The 23,320-nt window shown below is 39.8% G+C and overlaps 1 protein-coding gene across 2 annotated transcripts in view; it reads left to right on the top strand.

The window, feature by feature from the left end:
• The window catches only part of GIGYF2 (GRB10 interacting GYF protein 2), a 132,347-nt gene that overhangs the window by 101,524 nt on the left and 7,503 nt on the right, over window positions 1-23,320 (top strand). For both annotated transcript variants that reach the window (XM_060105989.1, XM_060105990.1), the window contains 5 exons: window positions 2,569-2,805; window positions 17,277-17,399; window positions 20,097-20,303; window positions 20,439-20,644; window positions 21,813-21,967. In XM_060105989.1, coding sequence (XP_059961972.1) covers window positions 2,569-2,805; window positions 17,277-17,399; window positions 20,097-20,303; window positions 20,439-20,644; window positions 21,813-21,967 — 928 coding nt within the window. The remainder of the gene's footprint in view (window positions 1-2,568; window positions 2,806-17,276; window positions 17,400-20,096; window positions 20,304-20,438; window positions 20,645-21,812; window positions 21,968-23,320) is intronic.

Below are 23,320 nucleotides of genomic sequence, written 5' to 3'. Positions count from 1 at the left end.
GACTTCCCTTGTTTTTGATGACTTTGGCAGTTTTAAGGAATACTGGTCAGTGTATTGTAGGGTAACCCTCTATCGGAGTTTGTTTGAAGTTTTTCTCACAATCAGACTGGAGTTATGGGTGTTTCAGAAGCAGATCACAGAAGTTAAGTACCATTTTCATCACATACCAAGGGTACATATTACCGACATGATTTATGGTTATTGATGTTGACATTGATCACCTGGCTGCAGTAGTGCTTGTCAGGTGTCTCCACTCTGAAGTTACTCTTTTCCCCCCCTTACTGTACTCTTTGGAAGGAAGTCACCATGTACAGCAGTCCACACTTAGGGGTGTAGGTTTTTGTTGGTTGGTTGGATTGACACGAAGCTGGAGATTACCTGCTTTTGCTTAAGTTCTTGATTGAAACTCTTTGAGAAATCTAAATTCTTTAGAGGTAGATAACTTCCAGGTTAGATTCTTTGGTTTATTCATTTAACAGTTAATAGATTTTGTTAATATACCATATGCCAGTTGTTATGATTGTTTGCTGGTAGAGTCCAAAACTTTTTAAGAAATTGTTTCTGTACTCAAGAAGCTCACAGGCTATGTAGGTGATGATTTTACAAAAGATAAATGCCACATTTTGGATGCTTTCAGCTGAAAAATCAAAATATTCACCTAAAAATGGCTTAAACATTAGATAACGTTATTGCCTCACATGTCAAGGTGTTCTTTGGAAATAAGGCAGTTAAACATGAATTTCAGTGACTCAGTGATATCATTAAGGATCCAGGTCCTTTGCATGCTTCTCCTCTGTCATCTCCTGGTGTGTTGACTTTTCCACCTCATGGTGCACACTCTGCTCTACCATTTCTTGGTATGTTGACCTTTTTTTTTTTTTCTTGGCTGCATTGGGTCTTAGTTGTGGCATGTGGGATCTTCATTGCAGTGCGCGGGCTCTTTGTTCCAGCACGCGGGCTTCTCTCTAGTTGTGGTGCGTGGGCTCAGTAGTTGCAGCTCACAGGCTTAGTTGCCGTCGGCACGTGGGATTTTAGGTCCCCGACCAGGGATCAAAACCGCATCCCCTGCATTGGAAGGCAGATTCTTAACCACTGGACCACCAGGGAAATCCTGGTGTATTGACTTTTTGTTTGTTTGTTTGTTTGTTTTGTGGTACGCAGGCCTCTCACTGTTGTGGCCTCTCCCGTTGCGGAGCACAGGCTCCGGACGCGCAGGCTCAGCGGCCATGGCTCACGGGCCCAGCCGCTTCGCGGCATGTGGGGTCTTCTCGGACCGGGGCATGAACCCGTGTCCGCTGAATCGGCAGGCGGACTCTCAACCACTGCGCCACCAGGGAAGCCCTGTATTGACTTCTGAGTTCACATTTTCTGCCTCATGGTTAGGAGTTTTGGATATCATACCATACCCTGTACCCAGAAAGGGAGTGGCCCTTCTCTCATGCTTCTTTCCTTTTGTCTGGGAAGAATATCTTTTCTGGAAGCGTCCCTTTGGCCTAAATCAGATCACATGGCTGTCCCTGTTTACACTGGAAGCTTAAAAAGCAAAATCTGGCATTTTAAACCTCTGATGTGACAGGAGGTTCTGTCTGCAAAGAAGCAACCCGAAAGGAATTTTTGCTGGATAGGTAGTAACAGTTGCTGCCACAGATGGGCTAAGAGCAAACAGAGAGAGGAAGACAAGGTATAGTTGGGCATAATCAAAAGGCAGAGGGGAAGTCTACCTCCTGAAGGCTAGGGACGTACTCGTAGAGTGGCTGGTGTCTGCCCTGAGTTCTGGAGAATGGAGGGGAATGTGCTGTCTGGATAAGCTAGGCAGGGGTCCCCAACCCCCGGGATCTAATGCCTGATGATCTGAGGTGGAGTGGATATAATAATAACAGAAATAAAGTGCACAATAAATGTAATGAGCTTGAATCATCCCGAAGCCACCTCACCCCCACCCCCAGTCCTTGGAAAAATTACCTTCCACGAAAATGGTCCCTGGTGCCAAAAAGGTTGGGGACCACTGAGCTCTAGAGCATTGCAGGTGCAGTAATCAGACTGCATGGAGGAAGGCCAAGAAAATTCCATGGGGCACATGGAATGGTTTTGAGGGAGGGAAGCAGAAGGAAAATGAGCCAAGGTACTGCAGAAAGTAGTAGAGGGGTAGAGGATGGGTCAAGGAGAGACCTTCCAAGGGGTCTGTGAGCCATAACGGGTGAGAACCTGGGATGGAATTAAGTGGTTTTGTGAAGTTGCTTTGGGTCCAGAACTGGCTGAGGCTTTCCTGGTAATCCGTATTCTTGCAGGTCCTGACAGCTCTTTGCACTCAGCACCCTGAAAAGCTATCTCTGCCTCAATGTTGGAACAGTTTCCAAGAGACTTGCCTGCAGTTTGTGGTGATCTCTAAGAGATCAGTACTTACACAGATGTTCAAAGTGACATTCCTTTTATGTAGAAATTAGCAAATAAATTAAACATGATAATTATCCTGTAAGCATGCCTCTGACCGAAGCCTTGAAAAGTGATTCAGATTTTCTTTTTAAACACAGTTAAATCTTATTGTCATTTACTTTTCCTTCTGGGAAGGAAGAGGAGGCTGCGAAATGGGCCCGGGAAGAAGAAGAAGCCCAGCGTCGATTAGAGGAGAACCGGCTGCGAATGGAAGAGGAGGCAGCCAGACTCCGGCACGAGGAGGAGGAACGGAAGAGGAAAGAGCTGGAGCTCCAGCGGCAGAAGGAGTTACTGCGCCAGAGGCAGCAACAGCAAGAGGCTCTCCGCAGGTTGCAGCAGCAGCAGCAGCAGCAGCAGCTGGCGCAGATGAAGGTAAAGCCTAGACACCAGCTAGACCAGACCTGACCGTCCGTAGGAGCTACTGGTTAGCGGTTTTTTTTGTTGTTGTTGTTAAGTAGATGCTGGCAGTGCAGTAGCAGTGAAACAGTGTACATTTTTTATGTTGCTACCTTCGTGTTTTGATCAAGGAAACAATACGATGCACTGTACTTTGTGTTAGGCATTTAAACAAGGGAAGAACAAATACAAGAGGGTAGGACAGGAGCAGTGATGCAGGCAAAGCCAAGTAAGTCTGTACGGTTCATAAATTTAAACGTTGGAAGGCCTACTCTGTATCATTTCAGCACTGCTAAGACACAGATAAATGAGGCAAGGCAACTGTCCTCAGAGAGCTCATAGACGTCTGAGGGCAGGAAACATAAACATTCGGATGTGTAAATAGGAACCATCGTACAGGGCTTGAAACGTAGCTGACGGTGGGGGTTCATTGAAAGTTGGATTGAGGTGATGTGTGCAAAGTGTTGTTTTAGGAGGATTCAAAGCATTATTTCAAATAAGTAGAAAGTGAGACTGGGAGACCAGTAAAGAGAGTGTGATGGTGGTGGTAAGAATGAGTAGGGCCAGAGGATGAGAACTGGCCTAATAGCATCAGCGAGACTTAGTGGTTCTCTGGATCTGAGGGACAGGGGCAGGAGTCGGAATGGCTCTTAGATGGTAAAAGCCTCCAGTGACCGGGAAAGTAGTGGGACTGTTAGTGAACTCTGAGTAATTGGAGAGGGAGGAGCAGGTTTATGGTAGAGTCTGCATAACTTCTCATGGGGTGTATGGCTAGCCATAAGGCTTAGTGTCCCCTGTCTTCAGGGAGCTCATGGGATAAAGACATAAACAGAAAATTAGAATACAGGGGCGTGGGTGTAGTGAGAGAGGGGGCATGAGGCAGTAATTCTCAGGGCGTGATCACCTGGGAATTCGTTAGGAATGCGCCTTCTTGGGCCCTACCCCAGACCTACTGAATCAGAACCTCTTAGGAATGGGACCCAGCAATCTTGTTTGAATAAGCCCTCCAGGGATTCCGATGCTCACTAATATGTGAGAACCACTGTCCACCTGAGAAGTTAGGGAAGGCTTCCTGAAAGAAGATAGCTTCTAAACTGAGTCATTAAGGGAGGGGAAAATTAAATTTAAAGAAAAAAAAAGACAGTTTGGGGAATAGAGGGTGTTTGTGAGAGCAGAGTGAAGTTGCTGGAGAGTGAGGTATGAGATAAGTGTGGGCAGGGTTCATATCACCATGGGCTGTATATACTCTATTAAGAAATTAGGACCTAGAGTGGTAAAAAGAATTTTCAGTTAGGAAATAACACTGCTAGATCTACAGGAGGGAATAAGTCACTTTGAGAGCTAAATAGGAGATGGACTTGAACAAAACTGGAGGTCAGTACACCAGTTGAGAGGGGGTGATGGAGTTGTCCAGGCAAGGAATAGAAAAGTTTGATCTAAGCCTAGTGGTGGCAAAATTGGAAAGGAGGAGTTGGAGAAGCTGCTAATAACTGAGTGCTTGCTTTGTGTCAGGCACGTACTGACAGTTTTCCATTTTTTTTTCACAACCACCCCTATAATGCTTAGGTATTAATACCTGTGTTTTACCAAAGAGGAGAAATGTTAAGAAACCAAGTCGCTTGCCTTGGGTCCAGCTGAGAGTTGATAGCACAGCCCTATATTAGAACCCATGTGTCTATGGCTCCAGGGCCTCGAAAAGGCTGTCAAAAGACTTTCTTAAGAGGCCCTACATGACAGGATGTGGTGACTGATAAGAATATGGAGGTGAGAGAGAAGACAAAGGCAGGGGTAACTTACAGATCCCTAACTTTTCTGTGTCTTTTGTGTGTCTGGTTTTGCCCTCCTATCCTCCCATGAAGACTGTAGAGCTACTTTATGGATAAGCATTCTGATTTTGAAGATAAAGAGCTTGAGATGGTTATGAGGAATTGCTGAAGGCTCTCGTGAGAAAAAAGCTTTTTAAGACGGCTTTATTTAGATATAATTCACATACCATGCAATTCAATCAGTTAAAGTACACAGTTCAGTGGTGCAACCATCAACAAAATAGATTTTAGAACATTTTCATTACCACCCCCCAAACCCTCTAACTGTCACACCCCAGCCCCTATTTTTCCCTAATGTAGGGCTAAGTAACCCCTAATCTACTTTCTGTCTTGCCTATTTCTAGACATTTCAGATCAGTGGAATCATATAATATGTGGCCTTTTGTGACTGGCTTCTTTCATTTAGCATAATGTTTTAAGGTTCACTTGTAACATATATATCAATACTTTTCTCCCTTTTTTTAACTGAATAATATTCCATTATGTGGATATGCTAGATTCTGTGTATTCATTCATCAGTTGATGGACATTTGAGCTGTTTCTACCTTTTGGCTTTTATGACTACTGCTGCCTTAAATATTCATGTACAAGTTTTATGTGGACACACACACACACACACACACACATTTAGAAGTGTAATTCCTGGGTCATATAATAACAGTGTGTTTAATGGTTTGAGGAACTGCCAGACTCTTTTCCAAAGTGGCTGCACCATTTTACGTTTAGTGTATGAGGGTTCAAGTTTCTCCACATCCTCATCAACCCATATTATCTGACTTTTTGATTATAGCCATCCTAGTAGGTGTGAAGTGATAACTTGTGATTTTGGTTTGCATTTCCCTGGTGACTTGTGATGTTGAGCATCTTTTTATGTATTTATCGACCATGTGTATATCTTCTTTGAAGAAATGTCTATTTAAATCCTTTGCCTATTTTTTAAAATTTATTTATTTATTTATTTTTGGCTGCGTTGGGTCTTCCTTGCTGGGTGTGTGCTTTCTCTACTTGCGGCGAGCGGGGGCTACTCTTCGTTGCAGTGCGTGGGCTTCTCATTATGTTGGCTTCTCTTGTTGAGGAGCACGGGCTCTAGGCCTGCGGGCCTCCGTAGTTGTGGCTCGCAGGCTCTAGAGTGCAGGCTCAGTAGTCGCGGCGCACGGGCTTAGTTGCTCCGCGGCATGTGGGAACTTCCTGGACCAGGGCTTGAACCCTTGTCCCCTGCATTGGCAGGCGGATTCTTAACCACTGCGCCACCAGGGAAGCCCTCCTTTGCCTATTTTTAAACTGTTTTGTCTTTTTATTACTGAGGGGGTTTTTTTGTTTTTTTTTTGCGGTACGCGGGCCTCTCACTGTTGTGGCCTCTCCCGTTGTGGAGCACAGCCTCTGGACGCACAGGCTCAGAGACCATGGCCCACGGGCCCAGCCACTCCGCGGCATGTGGGATCTTCCCGGACCGGGGCACGAACCCGTGTCCCTTGCATCGGCAGGCGGACTCTCAACCACTGCGCCACCAGGGAAGCCCTATTACTGAGTTTTTTAAGGGTTCTTTATATGTTCAATATTTAAGTTCCATATCAAATGATTTAAAAATATTTTCTATTATTTGTTTTTTTTACCTCCTTGATAGTGGCCTTTGATGCACAAAAGTTTAAAATTTTGATGAAGTCCAAATTATCTATTTTTGTTGTTGTTGCTTGTGCTTTTGTTGTCATATCTAAGAATTGCTAGATCTGAGGTCATAAAGTTCTACAGAATCCCATCTTTTCTTCTAAGACTTTGTAGTTTTAACTCTTTGATCCATTTTGAGTTAATTTTTGTAAATTATGTGAGGTAAGGGTTTGACTTCATTCTTTTGCATGTGATTTATCTGGTTGTCCTAGCACCATTTGTTGAAAAAACTGTTCTTTGTCCACTGAATGGCTGTGGTGCTCGTCTTAAAAATTAGACATGTGGGTTCATTTCTGCACTCTGAATTCTAGTCAGGTGATCTGTATGATCGCTATGCTAGTAAAACACTGCTTTGACATTACTGTTGCTTTGTTGTTAAGTTTGAAATCAGAAAGTGTGAGTTCTCCAAATTTGTTCTTTTTTTTCCATATTGTTTTGGCTCTCCTGTATTTCAATTCCATATGAATTTTAGAATGAGTTTGTCAGTTTTCACAAAGAAGCCAACTGGGATTCTGATAGGGATTGCATTAACTCTGTAGATCAGTTTGGGGAGTTTTGACATCTTAACAATATTAAGGCTTCTAATCCATAAACATGGGATGTTTTTATATTTATTTAGATCTTCTTGAATTTCTTTTCAGTGTTTTGTAGTTTTTAGAGTATAACTTTTGTACTTCTTTTGTTAAATTTATTCTTAAGTATTTTGTCTTTGTGATGCTATTGTAAATGGAATTTTCAAAATTTCGTTTTCAGATTGTTCTTTGCAAGTGTATAGATGTACAGTTGATTTTTGTGTATTGAGCTTGTATTCTGCAATCTTGCTGGACTGGTTAATTAATAGTGTCATAGTGGATTCATTAGGATTTTCTGTACACAAGATCATGTTATCTGCAAATAGAGGTAGTTTTACTACTTTTCCCCCCAGTCTTTTATTTCTTTTTCTTGCCTAATTGCCCTGGCTAGAACCCCAGTACAGTGTTTAATAGAAATGGCAAGTGTGAATGTTCTTGTCTTATTTCTGATCTTGGGTTGATGTGGGGGAAAACATCCAGTCTCTCACCATTAAATTTAATGTTGTAGATGCCCTTTATTAGGCTAAAGGAAGTGAGGATTTTTATGTCCATGTTCATAAGAGGTATTTGTCTGTAGTGTGTGTTTGTTTTCCCCTGTGATTTCTTTGGTTTTGGTGTCAGGGTAATGCTGGCCTTGAAGAATGAGTCGGGAAATGTTCCCTCCAATTTTTTGGAAGGGTTTGTGAAGAATTTGTATTAATTCTTCTTTAAATGTTTGGTAGAGTTCAGTGGTGATGAAACCATTTGTGCTTGGGCTTTTATTTGTGGGTAGTTTTTTGATTACTAATTCCATGTCTTTACTTCTAATAGGTCTGTTTGGATCATCTATTTCTTCTTGAGTTAGTTTTGGTTAGTTTATATCTTTATAGAAATCTGTCTTTTTCATCTAGGTTATCTAATTGATTGGCAAGCACTTGTTCATAGTATTCCTGTTTCTTTTTGTTCCTGTAAGATCAGTAGTGATGTGCTTCTTTTATTTCTGATTGTAGTAATTTGAGTCTTTTGGGTTTTTTTCCTCATGGACAGTCAGGTTAAGTCGGTTTTGTTGATATTTTTAGAGAACTGGTTTTTGGTTTCATTGATTTTTCTCTATTTTTCGCTTATTTAGTTCATTAATTTCTTCTTTCATCTTTATTATTTCTTGCCTTCTGCTTGCTGTAAGCTTAGTTTGCTCTTTTTCTCTAGTATCTCAATTAGGCATTTGCAGTTATAAATTGCTTTAGCTGCTACCCATAAGTTTTGATTTCTTCTTTGATCCATTGGTTATTTAGGAGTGTTTTAGTTTCACTTATTTGAGAGTTTCCAAAATTTCTTTCTTACTCATTTCTAATTTTGTTCCGTTGTGATCAGAGAACATACTTTGTATTATTTCTATTCTTTTAAATGAATTATTGAAGTTTAGTTTTATGTCTTAGAATAACGTTTTATTTCTGGCATAAAGTTTTACCTTCTTTAGGTCTATCCTGAAGAATGTTCCATGTTCACTTGAGAAGAACGTATAGTCTACTCTTGTTGAGTGGAGTGTTCAGTAGATGTTTACTAGGTCTAGTCAGTTTGTAGTGTTGTTCAAGTCTTCTAGTTCCTCATTGATCTTGTAGTTGTTTTGCCTCTTACTGAAAGTGGAGTATTGAAGTCTCGAAGTATTACCGTTGAATTGTATATCTCCTTCTATTTCTGCCATTTCTTGCTTCATGTATTTTGGTGCTCTCCTGTTAGGTGCATATATGTTTATAATTGTTATATATGTTCCTGCTGGATTGACCCTTTTATTATCATAAAATGTTCCTCTTTATCTCTATTAACATTTTTTTTGTTTTAAAGTATGTTTTGTCTGATAATGGTGTAGTGATTCCAGGTCTCTTGTGGTTTCTGTTTGCCTGATCTTTGTTTATTCTTTTACTTTTTGATCTGTTTATACCTTTGAATATAAATTACATCTCTTTTCGACAGTATAGTTCAATCTTATTTTCTTATCCAGTCTGATAATCTCTGCCTTTTTATTGGATTCTTTAGCCTATTCATATTTAATGATATTATTGATATAGTTGGATTTATATCTGCCATTTTACTTTCTGTTTTTTACATCCTTTCTGTTTCTCTGTTCTTTTACTGCTTCTTTTTGTGTTAAATAAATTATTTTCTAATATAGCATTTTAGTATCCTTAATGATTTTCATCACTATATTTTTTGTGTGTTATTTTCTCAGTGGTTGATCTAGGGCTTACCATACACATCTTAACTTACCAGAATCAACTTCAGGTTTACTCTAACTTAATTCCAGTTTGACACAGATATGCTACTCTCTTAAAACTCTGTTCCTTTTTTCTGCTTTTTTGTGGTATTTTTGTTGTATCACATCTTGTAAATGTTACAAATGCAATGATAAAATGTTATATTTATTACTTTATATTATATTGTCTCTTAAAGACGCTGAGAGAAGGAGAACAAGTATGTACGTATAGCTTTTGTTATATAACCTTATTTATCATTTCTGCTTCTCTTAATTTGTACCTGTGGATTCAAGTTAACCATATGGAGTCATTCGCTTAATACAGCTTTGTTTTCACTTAACTCCTTTGTGCCATTTTTGACATATTAGATTTTTGTATGTTATAGGTCCAACAATATATATACATTGTTTTATACAGTTGCTTTTAAAATCAGTTAAAAGAGGAAGAAATATACATGTATTACAGTTTTTTTATAATTACATAATTAATTTTATTGGTGCTCTTCACTTTCTCATGCGGATTCAGACTATTTTCTAGGGTCACTTGCTTTTAGCCTGAAGAACTTCCATTAGTATTTCTTGTAAGGTGAGTCTGCTGGCCACACATTTTCTACTTTTATCTGGGAATGTCTTTATTTCGCCTTCATTTTTGAAAAGTAGCTTTACTGAATATAGAATTCTTGGTTGACAGTTTTTGTTCTTTTGAAGACTTTGAATATCTTATCCCACTGCCTTCTGGCCTTCATTGTCTCTGATGAGAAGTCAGATGTTTATTTTATTGGGATTCCCTAGTGAGTGTAATTTGTTTTTCCTCCTTATTGCTGCTTTCAAGATTTTCTCCTTGTTTTTGGCTTTCAGCATTTTTACCATGATAATGTCTGTTTGTGGATCTCTTTGGGTTTATCCTGTTTGGAGTTTGTTCAGCTTCTTGGATATGTAGATTAGTGTTTTTTCTATAAATTTGAGATTTAGGTCACAATTTTTCTGCTCCTCTTTCCTCTTCTTCTGATACTTGTGTTATGCACATGTTGGTGCACTCAGTGGTATCTCACATTTCTCTAAGGCTCTCCATTTTTTTTTATTCTTTTTTTCTCTCTTCTTTGGATTGCATAATCTCTTGTTGCTCTCTCTTCAAGTTCACTAAATTCTTTTGCCAGTTCAGATATACTTTTGAGCTCCTGCAGTGATTTTTCATTTCAGTTATTACATTTTTGAACTCCAGAATTTCCTTTTGGTTCTTTTTTGTTTTTTATTTTGAATTTTATTTTATTTATTTTTTTATACAGCAGGTTCTTATTAGTTATCCATTTTATACATATTAGTGTATATATGTCAATCCCAATCTCCCAATTCATCACACCACCACCCCACCCTCCTGCCTCTTTCCCTGCTTGGTGTCCATATGTTTGTTCTCTACATCTGTGTCTCAATTTCAACCCTGCAAACCGGTTCATCTGTACCGTCTTTCTAGGTTCCACATATATGTGTTAATATACGATATCTGTTTTTCTCTTTCTGACTTACTTCACTCTGTATGACAGTCTCTAGATCCATCCACGTCTCTACAAGTGACCCAGTATCGTTTCTTTTTATGGCTGAGTAATATTCCATTGTATATATGTACCCCATCTTCTTTATCCATTCGTCTGTTGATGGGCATTTAGGTTGCTTCCATGACCTGGCTATTGTAAATAGTGCTGCAGTGAACATTGGGGTGCATGTGTGTTTTTGAATTATGGTTTTCTCAGGGTATATGCCCAGTAGTGGGATTGCTGGGTCATATGGTAATTCTATTTTTAGTTTTTTAAGGAACCTCCATACTGTTCTCCATAGTGGCTGTATCAGTTTACATTCCCACCAACAGTGCAAGATGGTTCCCTTTTCTCCACACCCTCTCCAGCATTTGTTGTTTGTAGATTTTCTGATGATGTGCATTCTAACTGGTGTGATGTGATACCTCATTGTAGTTTTGATTTGAATTTCTCTAATAATTAGTGATTTTGAGCAGCTTTTCATGTGCTTCTTGGCCATCTGTATGTCTTCTTTGGAGAAATGTCTATTTAGGTCTTCTGCCCATTTTTGGATTGGGCTGTTTGTTTTTTTAATATTGAGCTGCATGAGCTGTTTATATATTTTGGAGATTAATCCTTTGTCGGTTGATTAGTTTGCAAATATTTTCTCCCATTCTGAGGGTTGTCTTTTCGTCTTGTTTGTAGTTTCCTTTGCTTTGCAAAAGCTTTTAAGTTTCATTAGGTCCCATTTGTTTATTTTTGTTTTTATTTCCATTACTCTCGGAGGTGGATCAAAAAAGATCTTGCTGTGATTTATGTCAAAGAGTGTTCCTCCTATGTTTTCCTCTAAGAGTTTTATACTGTCCTGTCTTACATTTAGGTCTCTAATCCATTTTGAGTTTATTTTTGTGTATGGTGTTAGGGAGTGTTCTAATTTCATTCTTTTACATGTAGCTGTCCAGTTTTACCAGCACCACTTATTGAAGAGACTGTCTTTTCTCCATTGTATATCCTTGCTTCCTTTGTCATAGGTTAGTTGACCACAGGTGTGTGGGTTTATCTCTGGTCTTTCTATCTTGTTCCATTGATCTATATTTCTGTTTTTGTGCCAGTACCATATTGTCTTGATTACTGTAGACTTGTAGTATAGTCTGAACTCAGGGAGTCTGATTCCTCCAGCACCGTTTTTTTCCCTCAAGACTGCTTTGGCTATTTGGGGTCTTCTGTGTCTCCATACAAATTTTAAGATTTTTTTGTTCTAGTTCTGTAAAAAATACCACTGGTAATTTGATAGGGATTGCACTGAATCTGTAGATTGCTTTGGGTAGTATAGTCATTTTCACAATATTGATTCTTCCAATCCAAGAACATGGTATGTCTCTCCATCTGTTTGTGTCATCTTTAATTTCTTTCATCAGTGTCTTATAGTTTTCTGCATACAGGTCTTTTGTCTCCCTAGGTAGGTTTATTCCTGGGTATTTTATTCTTTTTGTTGCAGTGGTAAATGGGAGTGTTTCCTTAATTTCTCTTTCAGATTTTTCATCATTAGTATATAGGAATGCAAGAGATTTCTGTGCATTAATTTTGTATCCTGCTAGTCTACCAAATTCATTGATTAGCTCTAGCAGTTTTCTGGTAGCATCTTTAGGATTCTCTATGTATAGCATCATGTCATCTGCAAACAGTGACAGCTTTACTTCTTCTTTTCCGATTTGGATTCCTTTTATTTCTTTTTCTTCTCTGATTGCTGTGGCTAGGACTTCCAAAACTATGTTGAATAATAGTGGTGGGAGTAGACATCCTTGTCTTGTTCCTGATCTTAGAGGAAATGCTTTCAGTTTTTCACCGTTGAGAATGATGCTTGCTGTGGGTTTGTTGTATATGGCCTTTATTATGTTGAGGTAGGTTCCCTCTATGCCCTCATAAGTGGGTGTTGAATTTTGTCAAAAGCTTTTTCTGCATCTATTGAGATGATCATAGGGTTTTTATTCTTCAGTTTGTTATATGGTGTATCACATTGATTGATTTGCATATATTGAAGACTCCTTGCATCCCTGGGATGAATCCCACTTGATCATGGTGTATGATCCTTTTAATGTGTTGTTGGATTCTGTTTGCTAGTGTTTTGTTGAGCATTTTTGCATCTATATTCATGAGTGATATTGGTCTGTAATTTTCTTTTTTTGTAGTATCTTTGTCTGGTTTTGGTATCAGGGTGGCCTCATAGAATGAGTTTGGGAGTGTTCCTTCCTCTGCAATTTTTTGGAAGAGTTTGAGAAGGATGGGTGTTAGCTCTTCTCTAAATGTTTGATAGAATTCACCTGTGAACTCATCTGGTCCTGGACTTTTGTTTGTTGGAAGATTTTTTTTTTAATAAATTTATTTTTATTTATTTATTTTTGGCTATGTTGGGTCTTTGTTGCTGCACCCAGGCTTTCTCTAGTTGTGGTGAGCAGGGGCTACCCTTTGTTGCAGTGCGCGGGCTTCTCATTGCAGTGGCTTCTCTTGTGGAGCACGGGCTTTAGGCGTGCGGGCTTCAGTAGTTGTGGCACGTGGGCTCAGTAGTTGTGTCGCGCAGGCTCTAGAGCGCAGGCTCAGTAGTTGTGGCGCACAGGCTTAGTTGCTCCGTGGCATGTGGGATCTTCCCGGACCAGGGCTCGAACCCGTGTCCTCTGCATTAGCAGGCTGATTCTTAACCACTGAGCCACCAGGGAAGCCCTGTTGGAAGGTTTTTAATCAGAGTTTTAGTTTCCTTACTTGTGATTGGTCTGTTCATATTTTCTATTTCTTCCTGGTTCAGTCTAGGAAGGTTATACCTTTCTAAGAATTTGTCCATTTCTTCCAGGTTGTCCATTTTATTGGCATAGAGTTGCTTGTGGTAGTCTCTTAGGATGCTTCTGTATTTCTGTGGTTCTGTTGTAACTTCTCCTTTTTCATTTCTAATTTTACTGATTTGAGTCCTCTCCCTCTTTTTCTTGATGAGTTTGGCTAATGGTTTATCAATTTTGTTTATCTTCTCAAAAGAACCAGCTTTTAGTTTTATTGATCTTTGCTATTGTTTTCTTTGTTTCTATTTCATTTATTTCTGCTCTGATGTTTATGATTTCTTTCCTTCTGCTAACTTTGAGGTTTGTTTGCTCTTCTTTCTCTAGTTCCTTTAGGTGTAAGGTTAGATTGTTTATTTGAGATTTTTCTTGTTTCTTGAGGTAGGCTTGTATTGTTATAAACTTCCCTCTTAGAACTGCTTTCGCTGCATCCCATAGGTTTTGGATCGTCGTGTTTTTGTTGTAATTTGTCTCTAGGTATTTTTTGATTTCCTCGGTGATCTCTTGGTTATTTAGTAACGTATTATTTAGCCTCTCTGTGTTTGTGTGTTTTACGTTTTTTCCCCTGTAATTCATTTCTAATCTCATAGCATTTTCTAATCTCATAGATTATTTAAAAAATAATCTCTGTATCTTTATTGATATTGTTTATTTGATGTGACATTGTTAACATGTCTACTTTTACTACTTTAATCATGGTTTCCTTCTCAGAACATATTTATAAGGCTTTGATGTCTTTGTTTAATCTGACATCTGATCACTCACTATCACAGGCAGTTTCTGTTGCCAGCTTTTTTCCTGGTATATAGATATACTTTCTCATAATTTTTTTACATGTCTCATAATTTTTTGTTGGAAACTAGACTTTTTTGCTAATGCATTGTAGCAATTCTGGGTTCTGGTCCTCCCTCCGCCCCCACTCCTTATTATTATTTGTTTTGTGGCTAGCTAGATTAATTTAGTGAACTTCCCCGCCTCTCCCCAGTAGTGTGAAGCCTCTGCTGCAGCTTCTCTGGGGATGCAGCATTGGGCATGCTCACAGTCACTCTGGGCTGACAGTGGTTTGGGCTGGGCTCTCTTTGACTGGCTTGTTCCACATTTAGCTGTTAAACTCCACTAGTTGCTAACTGGATTACTCTATTCTCAGAAGAACCCTCGGGCATAAAATGTTCCAAAAGCCTGATCCAATCAAACTCAGGCTCTTTTGAAGAGGTACTTCCTGAGGTTTATATTTGAGATTTGTTCTGACCCCAGGCAGACTCCTTCTAGCTTGGTTCTCTGAGACAAAGAAGCAGAGTACAGTTTAGCCTGTATCTCCAGTGAATCTACCAGTTAACCCCTTGCCTTTCACTGCAACATCCACTGTTTTTGAAAGTGCCCTTAGGCTTGAACTCCTCACTCTCCACACACTGTTGCAAATGAAGTCAGTTCCTTTGGGAAGAGGTCTGCAGCTCTCTCTATTCCAATCTTTTCCTCCCACCTCTGCTTCAAGACAGAAGTCCCAGAGTCACAGCTCTGGAGCTGGGAACAATGGCGCCTGCTTTATGAATTGAGCCCTTGGGGGAGGGGCAGTAGCCTTAGGTCTTCTTGGCTTGCCTCCCCTGGTGGCGGGGAACCTCTGCCTTTCAAAGTGGCAGTCAGGGCCCTAGTAGTCTCTGTAAGCACTGTGTAGTTTCCATCCCAGAAGTCGGGGCTAGGCATAAGAAGGGAGCCACCCCACCTCTCAGCTGTATTTGTCCATAACTTAGCCTTTGCAACAGGTAGCTGGAGCCAGGATGAGAATTGCTGATATTGTGCTCTTTCCAGGAAGCCAGCCCACTAACTGTCAGCTAATGGGGAGAGAGGGAGGCCTGTGTTCTTTGCTGCCTTCATCTGAAGTAGTGTTTCTGTCTGGCTGAGCTAGGAGTTGGGAGAGAGTGGGTCATGGTGCTAGTACCACAGACTCTCTGTTCTTACTGAGTTTTAGCAGATTTTCTTTAAAAAATGTTATCAAAGATAGTGTTGAAAAAGTAAGGTAGCAGTGTCAGGGCAGGAAAAAAAAAAAGTAAGGTTTTTTAAATAAGCAAAGCATAATTAGACATTCAGGGGGCAGAAAATGTACCAAATTCCCAACTGTTTGCTTCTGACTTGGGAAAGAGTTGTTCTGAAAAGCGTGATTGACAAACTTCAGTTCTCTGAGTGGGCAGTACAGGATGTTGGTTGAACTGGAAAATGCCCTGAGGCAATGTTGATGGAGTGATGGAGTATTATTTCTTATGTACAAGTAAGACTTAAGGGGAATTGATAGCTATCTGCAGACGTTTGTCTGTCATGTGAAAAAAACTTGGATTTGTTCTGCATTACTCCAGAGAGCAGACTCATGAATCATGAGCAAAAAGTACAGTGAAGTATACTTTGGCACAAAATATAGGAGGATTTCAGAGGTTCTTGAAAGAGGAATAGGCCATTTCAGGAGGCAGTGAATCTGTTCCTGATGCTGGCTGAGTTTCTGCTGAAGAGGACTGGCGATTGGTTTCTGGGTACGGCGGGGTGATGCAGCCACTGAGATTTTCGACAGCATCAGTGGTTGCTGGTTCTGACTGCATCAGAATTACAAAAATATGCGAATTAGTTGGCTTTACCTTTGGGTCTTCTGATTCCTTAAGTGTGGGGCCGGGGCATCTACATTTTTACGGGTCCTCCAGGTGTTGCTGCCAGGTTTGATCTTGATAGTGCTTTCCAAAACATGTCATTTCCTGTGGAGAAAAAGAGTTCATTTGTGCTCAACTTTGCCTGCTTAGTCCCCCATCTTTCTCTCTTAGCTGCCTCCTGTACCCCTCTCCTACCCTAGCGCAGGTGCATTTTGAGAGAAATGCCGCTACTACCCATCATTGGGCAAAAAATGTTAAAGGATCTATTATGTTCGGTAGTGTTGAGGGTACTCATTGGAGAGCTGTCTGGTAACATCAGTGACAGTTTAAACTGTTTTTACTCTTATCCCATCAGTTCCAGTTTTAGAGATTCCTACTGAAGAGCCACTCTTTTTTGGGACTGTTTGGCATTTTGTTTGTTTTGATCCATCCATGCTCATGTATTGTTTTTATTAAACATATTTTAAGTCTGGCTATATTTGGTTTTTGTTTGCTTTTAAGAGCCCTAAGATGTCTCAAAATTAGAGTGTATCTTTCTTCTGGCCCAGAAAGACCAAGGGATTCCCCTAGAAATAATCAAGATTTTGAGAACGCTAAAGTATTCAGGACTCATATATTTACACTTTATTTTAGTTGATAATTTTAAGGCATAGGAAAAATAGAATTATTGATTAAAACCAGCTTAGTGCTCACTACTAGAAGGCACAGCCTGGTTAACTCCCTTTCATGAAAGACTGATAAAAAACTGTGCCTGGCATCTTTCCTCAGCTCTCCCTTCAGAAATCTTGCCCTTGCTACTTTCATTGGAAGTAGCATATCTTGTCCTTTATTACCTCCTTGGATTAAAAACTTAGTGATTCTTTTGTTTACTTCTTTCTCTTTATGGTTGTATATTGCTGTATATGTCAATGCCAGGTGTAACAAATTTGCAGTTTCCTAATGGTAGATCAAATAAAAGTGTATTGATGTACTTAAGTTGTTTTAAATCTTGTGACAAAAAAATTACGTAAAAGAAGCAGACTGACTGGGAGAGTAGTCCGTAAAAGGATTGAAGAAGGAAATTTGAATTGAGTGTTATAAATGGAGTTGAAAGAAACATGAATGTTCTGGCTGTACCTAATGCATTATTGCCCCTTTGTTTCCTGTCCATGTTTCCTTATGAACTCGTTTGCCTTCCTTTTTTGTTAGCTTCCCTCTTCTTCAACATGGGGCCAGCAGTCCAGTACGACAGCATGTCAGTCCCAGGCAACGCTATCATTGGCTGAAATCCAAAAACTAGAAGAGGAACGAGAACGGCAGCTTCGAGAGGAGGTAAATTTTAAAAGTAACAGTGATCTAGACAATCAGTGTTTCAGAATAGCTAGTGTGCATCATGGATGAGTGGCTACTAAAGATAACTATTATTGTCGGAGCTGCTGTGTGTCTGAATTGGATATTTGTTATTCAACTCTTTATCCTGTAATATGGTCTCTAGCAAGTAGGAAGGAGGCTCTCATAGGAATAACATTAAGATTGGGTACATAAATGTTCAGTTACCTTAAACATTTTAACCATAGCTCTTGAGAGAATAGCTCATAAATAAAAGTTACTTGGGTGTTTCAAAATTAGGGGTGAGTTTTGTGCAGATATCCTTTTGTAAATTTGATGCTTAGAATGCAGAATACTTTTTTCCCTAAAGGGTATTGGGTTTTCTGACTAACCTAGAAAAACTTAAAATATGACACAAATAACGCCTCTCTGCCTATAAGTCTATATCCTATAGTTCCTCATTAGGATAGGAAGGATACAAAAGAGTGAAAGGTGTTAGGGAGAGGGCAGCAGAACACAGTTCTTGACAGAAAAGAGAAAGTAAGTAAAATGGTTTGGCTCAGCATGCCATTAGGTGCCATATTCACCCACCCATCCATCCATCTGTCCATCACATAGTTGCTCCTCAGTTACAGTTTTAGTCTGGGGATATAGTTGAGTCTACAATAGACAAAATTCTCTGCCTTCATAAAACTTACCTTTAGTTGAGGGGATATGAACAATAAAAATGAAGTAAAACATGGAGTTCTAGAAGGCAGTATGTGTCAGAAAGAACAATAAAGTGAGGAGGGGCCTAGGAGTTGGGGATAGTATTGGTGGTGGTAGTGATTGTCTAGTTTTAGGTAGTGCCGTCTGGGAAGGCCTCTCTGAAAAGGTGGTATGAGGTAGCGGAGTCTTGAAGAAAGTGATTTGTGTGGATATAAGTTGAGGCAGAGCCGTCAAGTTGTTCGCGAATGCGAGCTGTCATCCTGGTCCGGATGGTGTGGTTCACTGAAGACCACGGGAATTGTCTGTGCACGGTTACCATGTAGCGTGCATGACGTCACCCAGTAGGTTAAAATGTTGCTTCACCTTAAAAACTACCTTATTTCCCACGCTCTTAAGAAAAAAAAATAGACTGAACTTTCTCTGAAATCATCTCTCTTTTCTGAAAGGTTAACAGCTGAATGCAGAGCAGAGTATATCTTCCCCCTTCAGGGCTAGAAATTGTTCCAATAATTTTGGTCTCTGCTTAAAAATAATAATAGTGGTCCTCAGAGTTGAAATCACAGGTCTTTTCTTATTCATATTTTTGTCTGTTAGAAGTTAATAATTGCCTTGTGTTTTTATTTGATTAATTTTCTTTGAACTCTTAAGTCTTCCTACACTCTTCCAAAGGTATAAAATGCCACTCCGTAGGTATTTCTCACATAGGGAAAACCTATGACAATTCTGTTTCATTCTTTCCCTGGAGGTGTCCTTTCCAGGACCCTGTAACCTGTTCAGATCTGAACATGCTTGGCTTGCTGTACCGGTGCTCTGTTTTTCTCGAATTTTTGTCATCTGCATGTTGCCCTCCTGGACTGATTTTGGTTTTCTCATATTTTCTCTCCCGCTTTCCGTCTCTTATCTTTTCTGATGGGGTATTTCTTCAGTCCTATCTTTCAGTCCTTCTATTGAACTTCTAATGTATGTTCTCTTATTTTGAAGTTCTGAGTCCGTATGTTGTTCCTCTGAGTGTTTCTTTTTATAGCCTCTTACTCTTGTTTTACTGACTACACTATCTTACCTCTAAAAATATTACTTACTGATAGCATTTTAAAAAGCTAGCTCCTGTTTTCCCTTGTCTTGTTTCTGTTTCCACAGAATTTTGTTTGTTTGATTTGGTCTTTGGCTTTCATCTTAGAAGCTCTGTCAAGTGTTTGTTGATCCTGAGCTATTCGTTCATATTTAGGCATAAGGCACAGAAAAGCTGTTTGGAGGTTCTGGTATATACAGCACCTTGCTGGGCTTTGCTGTAATGGTCTGTTCTGTTGGAGTCCCACCATCTGTTGGTATCTGTAGGTGTATTCTCTTGTCCTGGGTCAGCTTTCCTATAGACTAATCTGCTAATCTGGTTCAGCCTCTTTAAAAAGGAAAGTTTTAATTTTCTTCTGGGGAGAGAGGGATAGCTGTTAACTGCTTTGGGTTGGGGAGGTAGTCAGGGTCTCCGTGCTGCTTTATTACAGACCTTCAGCCTGTCTTCTTCTATGTGAGATACCCCTACCTCTAATTCCTGAGCTTTCTCTGTGAATTGGCCTGTTTCTGAGCTTCCTTTACTTAGGTTTCAACTTACTCGGTCTTTTATATTGGCTATCTTTATCTGCCTGCTTTCCAGCTTTTAAAGTCTATTTTATTCTTCTTGTCCTTAAGGTTTATGCTTTAGAAAAAAATTTTTTTCTGTCATGTTGGTAGGGCTTTGGAAGTCAACATATATTTTGCTTTTATGCTTAACCAAAAGCCCTACTTAACTTTAAGAAGTAATTCTTAATTTCTTTTTATTCTCCTGTTAGTACTTCTGGCAGTTTACATCTTTATTTGCAGTAGAGGAGTTAACTCTGTCATGGTGTTTAATTTTATATAGCTGCTATGTATTTACATTCCATTTAGTATACTGGACATTTGTAACTATTTTTTTTTAACAACGGAATCCTGAGGTGCCTTCTGTTTCTGTGCCTGCAGCAGAGGCGCCAGCAGAGGGAATTGATGAAAGCTCTCCAGCAGCAGCAACAGCAGCAACAGCAGAAACTCTCAGGGTGGGGGAATGTCAGCAAACCCGCAGGTACTGCAAAGTCCCTTCTGGAGATACAACAGGAAGAAGCCAGGCAAATGCAGAAGCAGCAGCAGCAGCAGCAGCACCAGCAACCCAGCAGAGCCCGGAATAATCCGGTGGGTTCATTTTCCTAAGCAGTCACTGTATGGACTGGTGTTATAAGTTAAGTCATCTTTCCCAACTTTTGTGGACTCCCTTTTTATCTTTTTAATATTGTTAACTGTAATTATTTGTCTCCTTTTCTTTAACAGCATTCCAACCTGCACACCAGCCTTGGGAATTCTGTTTGGGGCTCTATAAATGCTGGTCCCCCTAACCAGTGGGCATCTGACCTAGTCAGTAGTATCTGGAGTAATGCTGACACTAAAAACTCCAACATGGGATTCTGGGATGATGCAGTGAAAGAGGTGGGACCCAGGAATTCAACAAACAAAAATAAAAACAACGCCAGTCTCAGGTAGGGCTCAGAATGATCAACCTATGCCCTTTGGTGGGTTGGGGGATGCGGCGTGTGAGGAGTAGGATATGGGGTGGCCAGAGAAAGGTAGTTATTTAGTTTTTACTTATTTTCACCTATATCCTAACACGTGAGGTCATAGTTTGATGATTGCTTTTCTTCCCTGTGGAAACACATCTATATTATTACTAGGAACTCCTTTGGTTGCTGGACACTTAGTCCATTGCCTGTCACATGGTAACCACTTAATATTTTTGTTATTGCTGTGGAATATTTCACCAAGGTATTCTCTAGATTTTAGCATTTTTCTCTAAATTCATATTTTTAAGTTACTTATACTATGAGTATTATAAACACTAAAACCATTTTATTTTTATGATAAATTAGTTACATTTTACATTCATCTTTCTTTCCTCAGTATACAGGTTTTTTGAACGAACATGGGTTTTAATGTTAAACACATCAACTCAAATCCCAGCACTACCACTTATTAGCTGTGTGACCTTGGGCAAGAGGGAACCTCTTTGAGCCTCAGTTCCCTCATCTGTAAAATGAAGATAATAACTTCATGGGTGTGGTTCTAAAGGTTAAATGAATACATGTGAAGTAGTTAGTAAAGTGCCTGGCACATAGTAACTACTTAATAAATGGTAGTGTTGTCAGAATATATCTTCTTGATTGAGGGCTTAATGTGTTATGAATAGGACACTAAATGTCAGTTTATTGAGCATTTTTGCCAGGCACTATGCTCTAGGCCTTTGCATATAGTATCTTTATTCCTTTTGATAACCCAAAGAAGTATTAGTACCATTTTACAGATGAGGAAACTGAGGCTTAGCAAAATTTAAAGTCTTCCTGAAGGACACATAGGGGAGCATTTAATAATTTCTCTGAAAAGAAGCCCTGTATTCACAAACTAGAATGTATTAACTGAGGCTAGATTTTAAGGGGGTATTGAGTAACCCCCCCTCCCCCCCGCCCCCAGTATTTCAGTTTTTTTGTTTCGGGTTTGTTGTTGTTGTTTGTTTGTTTTCATTTTTGGAACCAAGAATTGGATTGCTGGGCAGCCATCCAGTGTTGCCAAGACATTATCTATTTATGGTGTTAGAGTATAATCATATAGTAACAGTTTCTGGGAATATAATATCGCCCTATTGTTTTGCTTTAGTAAATCTGTAGGTGTGTCTAACCGGCAGAATAAGAAAGTAGAAGAAGAAGAAAAATTGCTGAAGCTCTTTCAGGGAGTAAATAAAGCCCAAGATGGATTTACCCAGTGGTGTGAACAGATGCTTCATGCCCTTAATACGGCAAATAACTTGGATGGTAAGAATTGGGGAGGGAAACCCAGCATGTGGAACGGCAGAGCAGGACCCACAAAGAGTTAGAAAATTGGAATGATGATGGGCCAACACTCAGGAGGTGAAATCTGATGGAGGTCAAGTCCTGCACCTCCCATAGGAACTTGACTCTTTAATAATACTATGCTGAAATAGGTTATCAGTGGTTACCAAAAAGTAGGTGCTATCTTAGGCTGTCTTACGAGGTACAGGGCGGAAGAGGTCATAGTTGCATACTGCTCATTTCATGGGGGGCATTGCCAGATGGACAGAGGAGAGTAACTGTTATAGTGGGGACAGAGGTCAGCCTGGGCAAGAGAGGGCTGAGGTGATGGGAGGTTTTTCCCTTCCTGCCTTTGGGGGCAAGGATGGGAATCATGTGACAAAGCAAGTAGACTTATTTTGTGTAGGATAAAGCTAAGACCCATAGTGTATGCAAGTGAAAAGATTTCAGCTCAATTGGAAGAAAAACTTGCTCATTGTTAGTTGTTCACAAAGAGAATTATCAGCCTTGGATGGAACTGAGTCTTTCCCTTACCCTCCAGCTTGGTGTGGAAGGGATTCCCATAACTCTTGGGCTTTGTTGAACTAGTCCACCTCTGATGTCTTTTCTAAAACGAAGAATCTTTTAAAAACAGAGCAGTAAAGGAATTGAAGGGTTCCTTTGTAGCATTGTAACAATAGCTAATGGTCGGCTCGAGCCAGAGAAAACAGTAGTGAAAAATAGCAATGGCTACCATCCATTAAGCACCTACCATGTACTAGGCACTTTCTAGGGGTTAACACGTGTTATCCTAGGTATCTAATTTTTGCAGTAATTTTATGATATACGTTTACAATGTAGGTGATGTTATCCCCATTTTATAAATTAGGAAACGGAGGCTCAGAATGGTTAAGTAACTCATCAAGGTCACACAGTCAGCAAACTTCAGAATCAGGTTTTAAACCCATGTCTGTCTAACTCTGATACTTGTGCTTTTCTCCTGCACCGCACTCCTTCATGTTCCGTTTTTCTTGTAAACTTAGGATATATCTCCGTGAAGTGAAAGGAGGCTATGCCTATATCTTCAGTATCTGTTGTGGTGCCTGCCCACATTATCACACTTAATAAATACTGATTGAATTTAAGGAAAAAAGAAATGAATCCCCAGATGACTTTAGCCTTAGGCAAACAGTTGTTTCGATCAACGTGACTTTTCGTTTCTACCAAAATAACGTTTAGTGAAACGAAACATGCATGGTATCTTTGTCTCTGTGCTATTTCAGATGATGTGGGGCATTGCAGTGATAGTGGGTCCCCCCCCACTACTACTCCAGAGGAGACTGAAGAATATTTAAC

The sequence above is a fragment of the Mesoplodon densirostris genome, chromosome 8, assembly GCF_025265405.1.
Source record: "Mesoplodon densirostris isolate mMesDen1 chromosome 8, mMesDen1 primary haplotype, whole genome shotgun sequence".
NCBI lineage: Eukaryota > Metazoa > Chordata > Mammalia > Artiodactyla > Ziphiidae > Mesoplodon > Mesoplodon densirostris.
The sequence above is the reverse complement of the archived record's forward strand: the minus strand, read 5'-3'. Positions and strand labels throughout refer to the sequence as shown.